This window comes from Penicillium odoratum (assembly GCF_028828045.1).
Source record: "Penicillium odoratum strain IBT 22623 chromosome Unknown utg000003l_segment0_segment0, whole genome shotgun sequence".
Taxonomy (NCBI): domain Eukaryota; kingdom Fungi; phylum Ascomycota; class Eurotiomycetes; order Eurotiales; family Aspergillaceae; genus Penicillium; species Penicillium odoratum.
Window position 1 is genome coordinate 1889830 of NW_026643145.1, and position 17971 is coordinate 1907800.

Sequence of the window (17971 nt, forward strand, 5' to 3'; positions counted from 1 at the left end):
TTCACTTTTAGTTTTGTCTGAGTCCGTGTGCATTTGATTACTCCTCTTCAGTATTATTTAGGCCTTTTTGTTTCTCTACCTACCAAAAGTTGCGCGAGAATGTCAGAATTCGTATGCACGTCCATCATGGGCGTGAAGTTCGAGCTCACGGCCCGGTATTCATGAAAATGGTCATACATTCGCAAGACCCAGAGCTAATATGATTTTAGCTATTCAGAGCCACTCCCAGTTGAGCTAGACGCCTATGGGCTGGTTTGGTATGTGTTTATGCATAATATGGATAAATATCAGGAACATGTGGTTGACCAACCTTCCTCTCTAGTTCTGCAAAAGATCGCATTTTAAATAAGTTGGTCGCGATCAAGAAAATCACCAGACCATTTGGTTCTTCCACTTTGGCGAAAAACGCCCTTCGTGAAGTGAAACTTCTCAGATATATGCACCATGAAAATGTCAGTCTCTCGCCCGAGAATTATTCCATGCCGGAACCATCTTGCTGATATTGTATATGGTAGATAATCGGTCTCGCAGATGTCTTTATCTCCCCCAGGGAAGATCTGTATGTTTCAGAAATAATTCCATTTCGTTATCGCTCAGCTAATTTTCCACAGATACATCGCGACGGACCTCATGTGGACCAATATGCAAGTCCTTATTTCAAAAGGACCTATTCACAGCGACTTTGCGAAATATTTCATATATCAAATACTGGTATTTCAAGGTCATCCTCGTTGCTCAAAATTTGAACACTAACAAAATAAGCGTGGACTGAAATACGTCCATTCGGCCGGCATTATTCACCGTGATCTAAAGCCAAGCAGCTTACTCATTGATGAGAATTGCGATCTACGAATCTGCGATTTCGGGCATGCCCGAGTGCAAGACCAAAAAATGACAGGCTATGTCGCAACACGGTATTACCGTGCTCCAGAGATCATGCTTCACTGGCAAGAATATTCCGAAAAAGTGGATATCTGGAGTACCGCATGCATTCTGGCAGAGATGTTGAAAGGGACTCCTCTGTTTCCAGCTACTAGCCATGCTGATCAATTTACTTTATTCGTCAACCTACTCGGCAATCCCACTGAGAAGATCGTGGAGAAGATCAAAAATAAAAACGTTTGTCTACCTACCACTCAATAGCTTTGAAAAAACTGACAAGACCGGGATTAGACAAGAGCTTTCGTTCAGTCGCTCCCGCAGTGCAAGCGACTGCCATTGACGGAATCATTTCCCGGCGTGGACCAAGAAGGTATGCTTTCCTAAGATTCAGCATTTGAAAAATAACTCACAGCTTCAGCTATCGATATCCTGGAGAAAATGCTTTCCTTTGACGTTGATGACCGCATCAGCGCCGAGGCTGCCCTATCACACCCATACGTGGCAACCTACCACGACCCTAACGATGAACCAACGGTAGAGAACCAATTTGATTGGCGTTTCGACAATGATGAAATAAATACAGAGGCCTTGAAGACTGCGGTGTAAGTTCCACATACCTCCAAGCAGGACCAAACTAACTTGAGCACGGAAAGGTTCAAAGAAGTCCTGTTCTTCCGCCAGCAGGCCTTGCATAGGAGACAGCAGATCACCATTCGCGATGCAATCTTCGAGGCTACTAAAGATCATGTGCCTAGAGATCATGTGCCTGCAAAAGACCATGTGCCCGCACAAGTTGCAGTATTTCCTATTACGGAAATCCCAGAGTTCACTCCGGCGGAACAAGAGGGATTTTCCGATGATATTTCGGCATTTATTCACGATTTTAATTAGCGACGTGAACTTTTCTCTATTTGGGTCTTTGTTTCAGCAAACTTGGCGTTCGGCAAACTTGGCGCCTAATTCGAATTGATTCGTTGAATTTGCTGCGGGTTATGTCATTAATCTCTTGCAGCAAAATATCATGGGGCGAAAATTATATTTCCTAAGGTAAAGGGTCATTCTAGACTACCTTGTCTTCGCGGTAAGGGACAATTTGCACGGGATGAACTAATCCATACTCCTCCACAGCGGGCGGATCAGTAACAACATCCGACGCTAGTCTTCCGCTCGTCTCAAGCCGATCCCAATACGTCCGTAGCACGTTACCCAGAGTCGTACTGACAATAATGTCTACAACATTCTGCCCGTGTTGAAGGAAAGACCCAATGTCAGTTCGGCCCCAGGAAATATCTAGCGATGGCAACTGTTGCCCGTTTACCATGACGCGCGCTGTGTGGGTGATTGGACCAAGATCAATGAATGCACCCGACACGCTTGAGGAGGCTGGTGGCCAAGTAAAGGTCGTGGTATAGTACCCTATTCCCGAGACGTTGGTCAACGTGTGGGAGATTTGGTTCCAAGGAATGAGACTCGGAACGTGGAATGTTTCGTTGGTGCGAGTTGAGCCTTCGGCGTTGTAGAAGTCTGGTAACGGCGTCCATGACTCGATCTCCAAGGTCCAGTTGCTTAGCGTGAAGGGTTTTGTTGTCATCGGAGCGAGTGATATTCTCTTCCCGGTTGAGAGGGTTATATCTCGTGATTCCTCATCGAATGATCTTAAGACAGTCAGAGACTTGGAGTCGCTCCTCGTAGGAAGAACGGGGATCGTGGTGTCCTGAATGTGGACATTTGAGTTGGTATTTTTCTCAAAGCCGATAATGACGGATTGGTTACCGGCTAATTGGAGAGGGATTGTCGTATGTGTCTTAGACTGGTTATAGGAAGAAATAGGAGTGACGTCTCCCGACCATGCATCGTAAAGGAACGGAACGCCAGTACTTTCAAATGATATGGTCCCAGAGGTCATTCCACCTTTGAAAGATAGACCTGTGGCGTCGTTGTATACGTAGATGTAGGGCTTTTCTTTGGCTGTGTCCTCTCTCCACAGCGAATACCACGTGCCGTTTGCCGTAACTGAGCTTCGCGGCAAGATCTCGAGAGATTGAAGGGTATATGCAAGACCATCTGACTTGACCAAATGCACGTTCTTCAATGACTTTATCCCGTTCAATAGCTGAATGGCCTCAGCGGCAGCTGTTGGGTTGTATCCACTAAAGTTTGATGGTAGTCCGCCAGGGAATATAATCGGAAGGCCAGCGTGGGCATAGTGAACGAGTTCTTTGACACCTAAAGCCGTGAGAGTCTCATTGGACCGAATGACTAGGGCCTTGAATGCCTGTCGATTTGGGGCAAAAGTGCCATCGGAAACATAAGCTTCGGGGAGCACAAAGTTGTCCGGGCTGAGGTACTCGTAAGTATAGCCTGTGTAACATTGGTCAGTATGCAACCAAATGAGAAACATAGAAAATAAAGGAATGCTCACCTGCTTCTTGCAAATCCACGGGGACATAGCTAGTCGGTATACTAGTGTAGGTCGTAGATTTCGACCAAAAAGCAACATCAACCCTGGGAATCCCAGTCTGCAGAATGAATTGATTACGAGAAACCCAATTAAGGAACTCCGAGTAGAAAGCAAAGGCCGGCTGTCGAGGTCCATGCATAGCCGAAAACAGATACATGAATGTTGTGAAGCCAGGCCAGGTCGTATTTCCATAGTTGCCAGAGTTTGGAAACCCATGAATGATAAAATTGTTGACAGAACCAGCAAAGGAACGTTTGAATGTCCACAGGAGCTCAGATATAGATTCCTGATAGGCCTCATAGATTTGTGCACCGGCTTCGCTTGAGATGACACGTTTTCCTGCTAGGTTTGCGGGACCACTGAACTGCCTATATCCATCAATATTCTCACTGAAACCTAGTGTTTCACACTCCGGGGCGTTGACATATGGGACGTTGGCAAGCATGTCCATAGGTAAATTGTATACCACTTGTGCTGAGAATTGAACTCCTAGGTCATTGCTCCATTTCGTTAAAGCTTCGAGGTATTCAGCATTGAGCTCCGTCAACTGCGTCAGTCAGTAAATCAGGTGGGAAAATTTTCCGAAGACTCTAACCGTTTGCTGATAATCAACCATGTGACTAGCACCTGCGTCGCTCTCATCGGTGACGTAGGTGATGCTCGGAGTAAATTTCCCAGACCCGATCACCAGCGGTATGTACTTGTTGATGTTGTAACCTCGGTTGGAGAGGAATTTCTTTTGCAGGTCAGGTGTCCAATATGTATCCGCGCTAAATTCCTGACTATCTTCCCAAAGATAGTTTCCAACCTCGCGAATAAGTTCACCATTCTCAGTGTCCAAGATGGACCGCCTCCAGAAGTCAGCCACAACCTGTGCACCGGCAGGAGACCAGTGATCGACGACCCATGATCCATTTTGGGAGTAGTCTGTAACCGGAGACTGTGGTACTGCTGTCTCAATTGATGGGTCAGTGGGGTTTGGAGCCTCGCGATATCGGGAATGGACAAGGTAATAAGCAAAGACAAGACTCTCGGTGGCCTTGGATTTGCTGGTCGCCTTGATCTTCAGGCTCCCATCGGATTTGACCATGTTTGTAACATCCTGGAGAGAACTCTCGTAGAGAATTTTCTCCGTTGTAGAGCTTGATTTCACAGTCCCTGTCGTTGCGGCAATCAACCGACCTGCTCCCCATCCAGGAATGGTGCCTTTGTAGCCTTTGGCACTGGAAAATGTTGAGTTATATGCAGCGAGATTCCAAAGGAGACCATCACTGTCATATGGTGCCGGAACACCTGCGCCTTGGTTGGGCCCGTTGGCAAAGTCAACGATAAGACTTTGCTCCTTCGAGACTTCTAAAATCTTATTGACCATTTCCTCTGTGATAAATTAGATTCGATTCAAGCTCTAGGTAAAGGACGATAATCTTACTCCAGGGAGCTCCACCGAACCCAAAAACAGTCCAATCAGTTTGCAATGGCGTGATGAGTGATCCGCCAAAAGTAGGAGCATCTCCATATGAGTAATAACCGAGCAATTCAATCCCTCCAGCGCCTGCTTTTCCAATAGATCTCACGTCTTCAGCCACAACATCCAAATTCATTGAGGCATCGTTTACCCAGTACCGAAAACGTGGTCTGACCAACGAGGAGGGATTTTGAAATGTTCCGTAGTCAGCGTTGCTGTTCACTTGGTCATTTATGCCAATAGAAAACACCCCTGGCACAGCCAACGTGGCCAGCAAGAGTAGTAAAATGCCACGCATCAGAGATACGGATGTGGTTCCCACTTGTTTTGGAGTCTGAGTAGGTATTTCGTTCCTTTTATGAGACAATATCATAGAGAAAGCTGAAGCGAGAGCTCGGCATTATACATCCGAGTATGTGGGGTTTATTACTACATGCACTTCAAATGGAACCGATTCTCTTGCTAGGCGAGTAATATTAAATTTGAAAAGACTTGGTATGCAGGCTTTTACTAGCAAAGCGCAATGCCCCACATATGAACTCCCCGCATCGAACTTGTTGCAAGGTGACCATTGAAATAACATTCTCACATACCCATTTCTGACGGATAACCCAGTGGGCTGGAGATATCATCGCAGTCTCAAATGACTTATTGACCACTCCTTGACATTCGCATAGGCAGCATGGGGGTGCGGATTCAGTCTCTGGGAGAAATGTCTCCACGACGTATTGTGGGCAAGCAGCTTGTCACTCGGAATAACAATGATCTGAAGGCTATTTCTCCGCACTTTCCACTTCGGGGTCCGGTATATATCAGTCCGAGTAACAGTAAGCGCAGACCAAGATTGCCAAGTTTGATTGAAGTTGAAGGGTCGGCTATAGACTCCTAGAACTGTCCACTTCACGGGTGCGGGGCCCCGCATTCCGAGTGTTCTCCACATCCTCTGAATTCCAAGACCCTTTGAGAGACCCGATGAAAGGATAAAAGAGGAGGGTAATTCAAATGTGCAAGATTCCATGAAATACTGTAGAGCTGGATGTTTCCAACGTTTGAAGGTTTGTTCCTGCATTGACAGATTACCTTCACAACACATACTTACATATCACGATCACGATCAGGCAGTACCGTACGTGTAATGTCATTTTGAAAGTATTCAACGATGCAAACTCGATTGAGAAGATAATATTTTTGAAAAGACGGTCTCAGTTGCAACATCGGTATACTCAAACGTAGTGAAGTACCTATTAGTACTGCACCGCATATCCAAATCCAAAGAACGCTTCCCCCACATGTGCAGTCAAAACACCGCGTTCAAGACACAGTAATGGTAGAAGATCCACTGCTTTCATAACCCTCAGTAGAAACAATTTGGTAGTTAAATGTCGTACCAAGATCCATTCCAAGATCCGCCCAAGCATTGAAATGATTCGCGGTGGTGACGGTACCACTAGACCGAGTACTCCGACGAATCGACCAGTATTGATTAAAGGTAGCAGTACCACTAACAGATGGCTGATCCACCTGCTGGTGCTCATAGATATCATAAACCGATCCATCACTGGTAACAGTTCCTTTGTAAGTCATGGAACTACCAGGGTTGTAATCGCCGTAGTTCTCAAGTATGTAGTACTCGACTAGGGGGCTGGTTGTCCAGCCATAGACGGAAAGATATGCGTTTCCTGAAGGGCTGAACGTTCCTTCGAAAGTGATGTCACTGAAGCAGATGTGTAAGTAATATGCTATGACGAGAGGTAAGTGTTCTTACCGGGCACTGCCAGTTGACCATCCCTTGCCAGAGGTAAAGTCGCCGCAGTCTTCCCAGGTGACGCTGTACTCGCCCAGGTTGCCGTTGGTATAGTCAACGGTACCACCACCATTGGTCCAGAATGAGTAATAATACCCTCCGCTGGTGCCGGTTGAGCTGGAGGTGATGGTTGTGCGCTTGTCATGGCGCTTGTGGTAGTCACCAGGCACAGCCATCGCGCCCATCACGGTCGCTGAAGCCACGAGAAAAGTGGTAATGGATTTCATTATGAAAGAATGAAGCTGGGAATGGATTGTTCTCTCGCAAGATTGCAGTCGTAGAGACTCTTCAGGATATGGATTAGATAGTTTTGGCTGGAGAGAAATGGTGCGCTCTTATAAGTGTCAAAAGCAATATATCATGAGACATTTTGGCGACGATTCCCTTTTGACGGATTTAACCGGTAGCCTATTCTTTTCAAGGATTCATCCCCGTGATGCTAAGCTGTTTTGCGACGGAACCGCCTGTTAAGAAGTTCCACAAATAGTTTTTCTGAAACGTCGTTTGAAGCACCCGTACAAAACCATCACCAAGACCTGTTTGGGGTTAGCAGTTCCAAAAGGGTCAAGGGGAATATTATTGAAGAGCCATGAATGATTCCACGGCTAAAAAGCAAAGTTGAGACGGTGTAAGCTTTGCGGGAACCAGCCGTGAAGAATGGGAATGCGGGGAAGTTCATGCACTTCATGATATGCTGGTTATTATGGTTCAAGCCCATTTAGCCAATTTGTCAGTGTGAACACTCTTGTCGGGTATTTCGAAAGCCGTTTCATCTGAGAGGTGCTTTCAAGACACGCCTTAGGCAAAATGTGTCGAAATTCAGGCCTCAGTCGCGAAACAGGCCCACTCGAAAAAGAGGGATTCATGCATGAAACGCCTTCTCGGAAATTGCACGGGGTCTGTCAGGCTCCACTCGTGCGCACACACGGGGCCATTAGCCCCTACCATTGGTGGTGTTTGGTCCCACTGGCCCTTCTAAAAAGGGGCGTTTGGTGAAGAACGCCAGAGACGTCAGTGGGTCAAGCCTGAGCCATTTCTGCAGGGTCTTTTCTGTTCAACGTCGATTCCACTTAGATCCTCTGTGTATGTACTCCAACTTCACGTGTATATTTTGCTACCAGGCACCATCTGCGAATCCGGAAGTGCGAAATCTGCGGTATTATGATTATAGACAAGACAATTTTAATTACAAATGGTATATCCCTTAATATATGTGTGCAATTCATGCGAGATCAAGAGGCTGAATCCGCCAAACAATCTCCAGCATCTTAAACGTTAATACCGAGGTTCTTAAGGATGCAGGTGACGATGCTCAAAAGGTTGACGTCAGAGAGGTCAGTCAGATCTGAAAGACCACCAGGGAGGACCTTGATGCTGGCATCTATAGGCAGCTTATCAAGAAGTCCTGAGATAAGGCTGAGAATGGGAACATTCGCCAACTCAACGTCAACATCACGTTTACCAACGCTGGGCGCCTGGGTGGGGGAGACGTAGACGGTGTGCGTGCGGGTCACGGTGAAGGTCTTTCCAGCGCTGGTGGTTGGCATAGGGAAAAGGTTCACGCTAGCGGACAGGGGCAGCTCGTCAACAACGCAGTTAAGAACGGCTTGGACGTTGACCTGCGTCAGGTCCAGGAGACCGCCTGTAAGGTCGCTGACAGCACCATCGATGGGGAGCTTGTCGATGAGAGCGCTGACGATGTCCAGGATGGAGACGCCGGATAGGTCGACTTCGATATTGCGCTTGGCGATGTGGGAGTGGGTGGCTGCGGCGGTGCCAGCGGCAAGGACGGTTGTGAAGATGGTAGCGAAACGCATGATCGCAGAGGTGAAGAACCGGGTTTGATTGAAAACTGGATGTAGAGAAATTGAAAATGGAGAGGGGATAGGGAGACTTGATATACATGTGCAGAGACTACGTGAACAACAGAAATGTTGGCTTAGGTTCGAAAGGGGCCCGATTTTACTTCTTGGTCAATGCTAGTGCTAGAAACTAGTAATCTAGTGCATACTAAGGAGACTCAACTCTTTCGACTTTTGAATCAGCGTTGATCTTTGTCCCGCGTGGGAGATAAGACCCCCTTGTTAACCACAACTGGGAACCCCACCCCTCACTATCCCGTAGTTGTTTTGTTCTGTCTTGATATGAGGCAAGGAAATAAATGACAACCACATACCAAAGGCCAATATCTTGCCTTGCCTATCATAGTTCGACAATGAAAACAAAACGTGGACTAAGAGCTTCAAAGCTTCAGAGTGTGCACCAATAGAATCTATATCAAGGCACTTGATCTCGCTGGGAATGACAAAAGGGGGAAATAGAGTTTACAGTGGATCATGGGCCTACAGTATTTATCAGTGAAATTTAGTCCATCCTATGGCGTCCCTATGTTCGTCTACAGCAAGTTCATGTACTACACCCTTGATGATCTGAGTTTAAAAGGGCCATATGGTATCTCTCCATACGCCCTGAACATTTATTGATGGGTTTCCAATGCACTTCATTATCCAACTTTATTTCAAGCCAACCGCTGAAGTGGATACCCATCAAACGAACGAGTGGAGACTCAGAATTTTGTTTCCGAGAATCCCGTGGCGCAACCTTCTTTGTTGGACTACAGTGTCGATCATAAACCGTTTCTGTGCCGCAAAGAAGAAGACCTAGAAGCGGAGCCTTACTACAGTTACGCAGTATTTGAATGAATTTCTTTCGTCTACTCAATCCCAAATAACGTCCCTGTTATCAATCCAGTTTGTTTGGTTTCTCGCCGTGAATATGGCAATGGCCAAACAGAGGGTGTTAAAGCAGAAACCACAGGTCTATTGAATGGTATCTGAGTATTTCTCTACTTACTACTGACACCTATGAGTTTTCAGGGGCAGGCAACTCTGGGAGGAGGAAGCTGGGAGTAGGAAGCTTAAGAAGATCAGAAACATTTTACGAAGGCCATATTTTTGACAAGAATTTACGGTATTAAAAAATGCCTATTTTGAGATACGAACCAGGGTCCATAGCTCCTGTGATTTGTTCGCCAGTATAAAGAGATGAGACATGAGAAGTCGAGAAAAATATCACACGCCAATGAAGAGCCCTCCCGACAAGTAAGCCTGGTATTGCATGTTGACATGATACTCAATGCTAGCTCAAGTTGAACCATCCTAATATGAAAGACTGCGAGACTCCTTCCCATTCGCATGTTTCTCCGCAGATCCCGCATCTTTAGGCACGGCCAAATCCTTGAGCATAGTAAGCTACACTCAATGATGTCGGCTCGACTACCACGTGGTAAGACTGGTAAAATCTGACGAAAATCACCCCCAAGAATAAGTGGCATACCACCAAACAGGACATCTTTCCAAAGTAGGCGGCGCAAAGCATCATCAACTAAGTCGAAGTTGATAGCCTTGGACATAGGACATAGGAGCCTCATCCCAGATGATCAGCGACGTGCGTAGCAGCAGATATCCGATGTTTGTAGAGGGCCAGAAGTTGATCGTGGTGGATTCCTCGATGTTTGAGTCGATTGATATCTTAAACCGTTTATGCGCTGTGCTTTCCCTATCAAGGTTCAAAGCGGCTGCACTGGACGAGGCTACACATAGAACAATATGGCCATGTGAACGTTGCCTTGCACAAAAGGTCATAGTTCAACTCATCGTCCGCTCAATCGTGCAATATTGTATCCAAGGCGGCGACAACATCTACCTTCCCGGCCTCAAGTAGTTCCTGCCGGATGAGAAACAACCCATAGTCCTCTGGGGTCGTCGAACCGGTGGGATTATGTTATCTTCTGATTCATCTAACGCCTGCATCAGATCCACGCAAATAGGGGATTGGAATAATTTCCATAGATGATCACGATCTGGAATGTCCTCATGTATCAAGGCAAAGATGTGATGCCGCCATAACACCCAACCTGGCTGCCATAGGCTTTCCTGAGTAAAGTGATCTATCCATTGCTGCGCATTCTGTACCAACCCACGTAGTAAAGATGCGCCGTAGAAGCTCTCCCGCGTAACCACATCGACTGTGTGGAGATCTTCCCCTGCTTCCAACAGCTTGACAAGCAGAATTTCATTTTTGTATCACGGATGGTCTTCTCCAACGCAGTACTGGTCGATATTCAACTCTTTCCTTGCCAATAACAGTGACATCTTGGGGATTAACAACATGAGAGAAAAGTTGGTAGCGTCGTAGTTATTCTAAAGATATCAGTATGGCAATAATGTAGACGTGGGAGGCTATTCACGTCATGACCAGATCTTGGCTTTACAAGCCTTGGTGTTTGTGTATGGCTGCTATTCGCTGGGAATATCGAAGTCTGATGTAGGAAGACCGTTGCATGGTAATTTTAACTTCTAGAGCAAAATCCTGGTGAAGCCTGCTAAAGTCAGCGCGCCATGCTTCTTCCTTCCTACCCGCGAGTTTTTTCTCACAAGCTGGCCAGTTGCACAAAACTCACTAGCGCTTCTTGACAACAAAACCGGACACCAGTGGCTTCGCTGTTGACTGTCGTGTGATTTACAAAACGCTATCTCAGTGAAAAGAATGGTTTATCTAGGTTCCAAGCTTCTTGTGAGGAGGAGCAGCTAGGAGCTCATCAGCGAAAGCCTTTAGAAGGAACCTTGGGGCGAAGGAGAAAGGTATAAACATGAATATGAAGACGGGAAAATTCATGTGATAAGATATCGAAGAAGTGAAACTTCGAGAAATCACAAGGTTGGAGCGAAACAGAATCTGCTAGAATAGAAGGTGAGATAAATAAATTATTGTGAGTATTATAAGTAGCACATATAACTACTATGCGTAAACTATGTGCAGTATTCCGTATATTAAGCCAGTACATATGAGCGAGGGGCAGCAATTGAAAATGTGTCCTTTTTATTCTAGATTTATCTTGCCAGGAAGTAACCGAATTAGCAAATAAATCCCATTCTTGGAAATTTATAGCTTGTTATTCAGGCAATTTCTCCCCATATCCCCCAAACTACTCTTTCACGCCCTAACCCATGGGGTCGTGGATTGTGTCTGACTTTCTAAATGATATCCCCTGGCCAGTCTATCAAATCGAATCTTCTGTCAGAGCTTGATGGGTACTCAACATCTTGCTATTATTTTTTACACCATAATGCAGATTTCGAAACCGACATCTACTATCTAGCCTTATTGTCTAGTAAAATGGCACCAAAGCGGCTGTCCATTTCCATCGAGTTAAGGCTTTGAACCATTCCGCACCTTAAATGCCGTGGACGTAGACTAAATTTTACGAATATCAACTCTCCGTCTCGCATATCTCGTGATCACTTTCTTTCCATAGCTTGATGCGTGCATTAAACAGGTACAAGTTCTGTAATGTTTTCATAAAAGAAAAACAGGGGAATCGTCGGTCAGGTGATAAGGGCGAGTCTTTCATGACTCGTTAAGGTTTGGATTCGATCCAGGGGGCTACCAGGGGGCTACCAAGGTGGACTACATTGCGGCTTTTCTAACCCCAAAAACCTCAACCAACCATTACAAATCTTTACGGAAGCACAGAGAAGTCAGAAATTCGACAGCCCACATGAAAAATCCAATCGTGCGCAACCCCAGATTCCCCAGATCCACGACTGAATGGCATCACTACGCACTTTGACGCAACCCCATGCTCGCTCAAAGCCTGATGATTCACCAGGAAACTCCCCCAAGATCTGTTCAAAGCATGGCGAGTCTTCCGGAACTGGTATCTTCGATTTTCCGCGACCTATTCTTTTGTTAATTGAGTATATACTGTGACCAATCACCGTGCGTAGTTCACAAAGGAAATGCAAATCCTTTCAAAAGGATCACCTGATTCGCCAACACTGGCCTTCCCCACGCAGATCCCCCACACGGGCACCCCAGACTTCGGGGAATACCAATTCCAGGTAGCATTTAGCCAGAGAGATGATCATCATGAATCAAATGATGAGTGCAGTAAGAGATGCGGCGCAGTGTATAAGAGCGGCCGGGAATCCTCCGGAATGCTACTGCGTGGCTTTTTCTCTCGTGCAGCGGATTGTAAGGAGCCCCTGCGGAACAAGTCAGTCTTTTACATACTTTTCTCTTCTATTGATAGATTTCAAATTTTCTTGAGCAATGACGGTGGCTAAGGGAAAGAAGCCTTACTTTGGGCTGACGGGAGGATGGCTCACTCTGTGGGTTACTGTATGTTCTCAACGGCCACATTTCAGTTGCGATCACTCCTGACTTTGCCCAGGTTGCTTGTGCAACAGACATGTCCCTGTTTGGCTATGACCAAGGTGTTTTCAGTAAGGTCCCCATGACTACGAATAGTGATACCAAATTGACTGTTCTTCAGGTGGCGTGGTGATCACAAAGGACTTCCTTCAAATTCACAATCTCGAAGGTCCGACTAAGACCAAGACCTTGTCAACTGTGACGGCCATCTACGATATCGGATGTTTTATAGGTGCCCTTCTCGCATTCACACTCGGCGAGCGCCTCGGTCGGAAAAAGTCTATCTTGTGGGGAACAACTATCATGGCTTTTGGCACGGTTCTCCAGGCTTCTTCATTCAGTCTGCCTCATATCTTTGTCGGTCGTATTGTATCTGGGTGAGTGGGAATCGTCCAAGATAGAGTATTACATATTCTAACCATTCGGTCTATAGTATTGGGAATGGTATCAATACGGCCTGCGCGCCAATTTGGCAGTCTGAGACTTCACAATCACGATGGCGTGGTCGGCTAGTTACCTTTGAGATGATGATGAACATTGCTGGATATGCGACTGTCAATTGGATCAACTATGGATTGTCATTCGTTGGAGGTGCGGTGGCATGGAGACTCCCGATTGCACTACAGGCGGTCTTCTTGGTTGTTCTTTGGTCTACTGTTCCTTGGCTACCAGAGTCCCCAAGGTGAGTATCCTTCCCCAGAATCAACGAAAGCTCTAACGATTCCCAGATGGCTCCTTATGCACGGTAGAACAGAAGAGGCCGTCGAGGTGATCAGTTGCCTCGAGGCCAAATCCATCAATGACCCCTTCGTCATTGCGCAGCGCAATGAGATTGAATACACAGTCCGATATGAGCGTGAAAATGCCGTGAGATGGCGCGACCTTTTCAAGAAAACCCACCATGATACCAGCACACTGCGTCGCTTGCTGCTCGGAGCTGGTAGTCAGTTCATGCAGCAATTCGGTGGTATCAATATCATGTCTTACTATCTCCCGACCGTCTTGGAACAAGCCGTCGGCATGGGAGAGAGTATGGCCCGTCTCTTGACCGCGTGCAATGCTATATCCTATATGATTTTTGCAGGCCTTGCGGTTCTCCTGATCGAGCGCATGGGTCGACGAGGACTGATGCTTCTCTCAACCTTTGGCCAGTTTTTCTGTTTCCTTATCATTACTATCTTGTTGAGATATGCTGAGAGTGCCACTGATGCCGAGAGTCAGAAATTCGGATCTGCATCTGTTGCATTTTTCTTCTTGGTATGCTCACCTCTCCAGCTCCAATAAACCACAATGCTGACTTTCTGCGTCACAGTTCCACGGCGCATTCGGTATCGGTATGCTAGGAATCCCTTGGTTATACCCAACTGAGATCAACTCCCTGCCGATGAGAACCAAGGGAGTCGCCCTTGCGACCGCGACCGACTGGATTACCAACTTCGCGATTGTCGAAATCACCCCCATTGGAATTCAGAGCATTGGCTGGAAATTCTGTGAGCTTCCTCGCACGTAAAGCAATTTGTCCCGTGCTGACAAAAATAGGGATTGTTTGGACAGTCACAAACGCTTGTTTTCTACCAATTATCTACTTGTTCTTCCCAGAAACTGGTCAGTGCCCTACTAATAACCAAAGAATTTAACTCACCCGTTTCTCAGCCAACCGAAGTCTCGAGGATATTGATGCATATTACCGTTCTGATCCATCGTTGATTGTAATCAGGGATCCTGATGCTATTTGCAGAGGCCGACCGCAAAAGTATATCGACCATGAGGCAGAGGAAGTTAGCCGTACTGCCAAGATTAAGGACATCTCTAAGCCAGTTGAGGCCGATCACATGGAATACACAGGTGATACGACCGAATGAGAATTTATGCGAGATTAGGCTATGGATTTATGTTGCTCTTTATATATTACACAGTTTAGTATCGTTCAAGGAGACTGTTTATTCGGGACACCATGGAATATCTTCCATTTAGATTAGAGCGTGTTCAATTGATTTTGTCGTTGAAAGAGGCTAAGCATGCAGTTGACTTTCACCAGATCAGATGATCTCACCCTCGAAGAAGATATACCGGCAACCGGCAATATGTTGGACATTTTTTACTTTCCTAATGAGGAATGGGAGTGACCCCGGACGATATACAAAAAGGAAGTATAAATTCGATCGATTCTCCAATGTCTACATCCGGGGTCTTCACGTGAGGAATACTCTATGAGGGAATATGCGGGCATTTCGCGACTCCATGCATAATTAGCGGCAGATCCATGTACAATCATTGGAAGGATCATGAGCACGAAAGAGCACTTTTTTCTATGTCGCTAAAATACTCGACCTGTTCATGATCATTATTTCCATTGGTTGCGTCATCATACTAATAGATATACCCTTTCGTCGCCTCCGGGTCATTTGCCAGTATTTTATCTTCATGTACTAAATTTCTCGACCATGGAATACCCTCCAGAATTTTCAGAATTTCAGCACCTAAAGCCTGTTCAAGATGGATATACGAAGCGAAGATCCTGGCAGAAAGTTGAACAACCCATCTATCCACCACCATGCAAGTGTTTAGACTGTCTTTTTAACTTCCGTACCTTGCTCGCCCAACAACGCCCAGAGCTCTCTTACAGCAAGCAATTGAGCGAATTTGAAGCAACTTCCATTATTACAAAGAAGATTCAGAACATTCAAGCCGCTCAAAAACACCTGCTTCAAGTACTGAGCTTACACGGAGACCTCATCATGAGTCGATGGAAAAAGAAAAGCCAGGCCAAACGATGCAAGTTGTTGATAGAAATTGACGCCGGACTATACGATCACGAATGGCTCCTATTTCGTCTGCCATCTATATCTGAGCGTCATGTACACGCCCTCCGCAACCCTGTATGGCGGCGAAGGCTTCTGATCCCATGGTTGAATTTGGAGATCTTGAAGACAGACCCAGACGTGCTGTTTTCCTTGTTGCATCACCGTGCAATACATCCGCCGCAGGACTGGGTACGGTGGGATAATAGACAACTTGATCTCGGCTGGTCTAAAGGGTACTTCGATATCAACTATTCCAACACATTTGTCGTCATATCCGGACCGGAATATGGCAAAGTTGTGACTTGGGGAGAGGGCACAATACACCAAAAAGAGGACATTGGATTGCCCAGAGCACAGCTGATTCTCGAAGCCCAAGAGCATTTGATGAATCTTCTCTGCAGAGTGGTAGACAGGATACAAGACGGTGCGGATCTGAGTAAGCCAGCTTCAGTCAAATGGGAGCACATCATATCTCAGGGCTTTCGGAAATGTGATCAAATGGTATTTCAGTCATCGTATACATGGCAGGCCTTTTCGACGCCACCATATTTGAGCATGGAGTCACTCTTGTCTATCGCGGAAACAAGAATGCGTGCCGCTAGCGATCACCTTGCCCTTTTGCAATGTGAACCATCATATATGCGGCGATTTATTAAAATAATGTACCAAGGAGAACTGTGCAAGGCCTTTGATGCCAATGCAATCGCTTTGTTGGCACTCCAAGAGATAACGGAGGATATTCTCCATTGTTGGAAGTGGAAATGGGTCACTGATAAATGTGCCCAGGTCAAAGAGGTGCATGGTCGATATCATCAAAGCGGTTGTTTGAAAAGTCTCCGATCCCAATACAGCAACGCGTTATGGGGGCTTGAGCTTTTTCTACTCCAATGCCTCCGCGGAGATATTCAACGACTCCGGCGCACCTTATCATCTCATCCTGGGTTTTGCATATACCTGGCGACCGAAGATGCCGCCTTAAGCGCTAGAGAATCAGCACGAGCCAAAAGAAAGAAAGAGCCATCATTCGAAGAAGACGCTCTTGGCTGGTGCATGATAAATCTTCTGGAGGACCCAGATTGCCCCCAGGGCTATGATCATGCAATGTTGTTCGCCTACCTTCAGCACCATCTTACGACGAGTCCTCACAGTGAGCAAGCAAGAGTCGATGAGCTTCTGTATAAGAGGTTATCCGATCTAGCATCCATTCAAGAAATGCTTCAATCCGTTCGCCTGAACAGACCGCAAAACGCCTCTCGTGATGTTTCCGATGACCTTAATCGGGTGGAAAGCAAAGAATTATGGAGAAATGTGTTCCTCAGACCACGATTCAACAATGACGGTATTGGAAACCCCCAAGTCGTCGCAAACATCCTTATTGAGCAGCTGTATCGCCAATCCCCACCACATGGTCCGAGGAATCTCGTCTGGCTTCAGCAATTCCGAGCAATGGAAAGCTCTCTCGGTGAATTTTGGGCGGCCGTGAGACGATGGGCGAAGAAATACTTGGACCATTTGGATCTCCGAGCGATGGAGGAAAAGATCCTCATGGATACAATCTCTGTTGATCTCAGTCCCGAGCATCTCCAGCTTCGCCAGGAGCAGGCAGATCGAATAATTTCGGATGCAAAGAGGGAATCCGGGCCAAGTTCAGTTCCGCTGCAGACCGAGTGGGGTTCCGAGGCGATTGCAGTTCCTTCCAGCATTTCAGGACACCGAGTAAAAAGCCGGCCCACTGCATCAGGAAACACGAAGGGGGAAACGGCGCACAATGTTAACAGAATACCAGAGACTCCCAATGAATTTTCTCAACAGATATTTGTAACGAAGGATTCGTTACATGTCATACATTTGATGTTTCCTGAATTCTCGGACAGCTCCGACTCTGTTGGCTGGGAGAAGTTCGTGCGAGCTCTATGTGATGCAGGCTTTGTTGCTCGAAATGGAGGGGGGTCGGCGGTTGTTTTTGATGCCCAGAATGGCTTGCAACGAGGAAAGATTGTATTCCACAGGCCGCACCCAGTTGCCAAGCTGGACCCAGTCATGCTGAGATCGATGGGGAAGAGAATGACGAAGTGGTTTGGTTGGACCCGGAATGGATTTTCCGCAAAGTAACAAGTTACAACACATGTAATTCGAAACCCGTTTCAAAGACTCTATTAGAATACCTCGCTGAGCAGATAACTTGTATCGGGACATGGCAGAATTCCAGATCAAGTAGACCGAATAGAACAACTCCCAATGTTAAACGACTCTTGGGATTCCAGCCCCTCTTCTGTTTACACCTCGCCTGAAAATGTGGGTTCTGCCATTAGCTTAAACTCCAATGAGAGTGAATGAAG

The 17971-nt window shown here is 46.4% G+C and overlaps 6 protein-coding genes across 6 annotated transcripts; 4 read left to right on the forward strand and 2 right to left on the reverse strand.

The window, feature by feature from the left end:
• Positions 1-99: 99 nt before the first annotated feature.
• N7520_003965 (mitogen-activated protein kinase Hog1) lies at positions 100-1773 on the forward strand (the record flags this gene model as incomplete). Its single annotated transcript, XM_057137900.1, has 9 exons — positions 100-155; positions 210-257; positions 323-452; positions 516-559; positions 612-711; positions 763-1119; positions 1174-1252; positions 1301-1484; positions 1536-1773. The coding sequence occupies 9 exons, from the start codon at positions 100-102 to the stop codon at positions 1771-1773; spliced, it is 1236 nt and encodes a 411-aa protein (XP_056998365.1).
• A 169-nt stretch (positions 1774-1942) lies between these two features.
• N7520_003966 (uncharacterized protein) lies at positions 1943-4944 on the reverse strand (the record flags this gene model as incomplete). The annotated part of the gene is made up of 4 exons (XM_057137901.1): positions 1943-3243; positions 3305-3890; positions 3939-4720; positions 4773-4944. 4 exons carry the CDS (start codon positions 4942-4944, stop codon positions 1943-1945), a joined length of 2841 nt encoding a protein of 946 aa, XP_056998366.1.
• A 1175-nt stretch (positions 4945-6119) lies between these two features.
• On the reverse strand, positions 6120-6839 carry N7520_003967 (uncharacterized protein; the record flags this gene model as incomplete). The annotated part of the gene is made up of 2 exons (XM_057137902.1): positions 6120-6522; positions 6574-6839. 2 exons carry the CDS (start codon positions 6837-6839, stop codon positions 6120-6122), a joined length of 669 nt encoding a protein of 222 aa, XP_056998367.1.
• Positions 6840-7697: 858 nt separating this feature from the next.
• On the forward strand, positions 7698-8336 carry N7520_003968 (uncharacterized protein; the record flags this gene model as incomplete). The annotated part of the gene is made up of 3 exons (XM_057137903.1): positions 7698-7768; positions 7877-7946; positions 8028-8336. The coding sequence occupies 3 exons, from the start codon at positions 7698-7700 to the stop codon at positions 8334-8336; spliced, it is 450 nt and encodes a 149-aa protein (XP_056998368.1).
• A 4390-nt stretch (positions 8337-12726) lies between these two features.
• On the forward strand, positions 12727-14690 carry N7520_003969 (uncharacterized protein; the record flags this gene model as incomplete). Its single annotated transcript, XM_057137904.1, has 8 exons — positions 12727-12795; positions 12848-12899; positions 12950-13205; positions 13262-13510; positions 13557-14085; positions 14141-14318; positions 14368-14433; positions 14482-14690. The coding sequence occupies 8 exons, from the start codon at positions 12727-12729 to the stop codon at positions 14688-14690; spliced, it is 1608 nt and encodes a 535-aa protein (XP_056998369.1).
• Positions 14691-16844: 2154 nt separating this feature from the next.
• On the forward strand, positions 16845-17744 carry N7520_003970 (type II toxin-antitoxin system HicA family toxin; the record flags this gene model as incomplete). The annotated part of the gene is made up of 1 exon (XM_057137905.1): positions 16845-17744. One exon carries the CDS (start codon positions 16845-16847, stop codon positions 17742-17744), a length of 900 nt encoding a protein of 299 aa, XP_056998370.1.
• Positions 17745-17971: the final 227 nt, after the last annotated feature.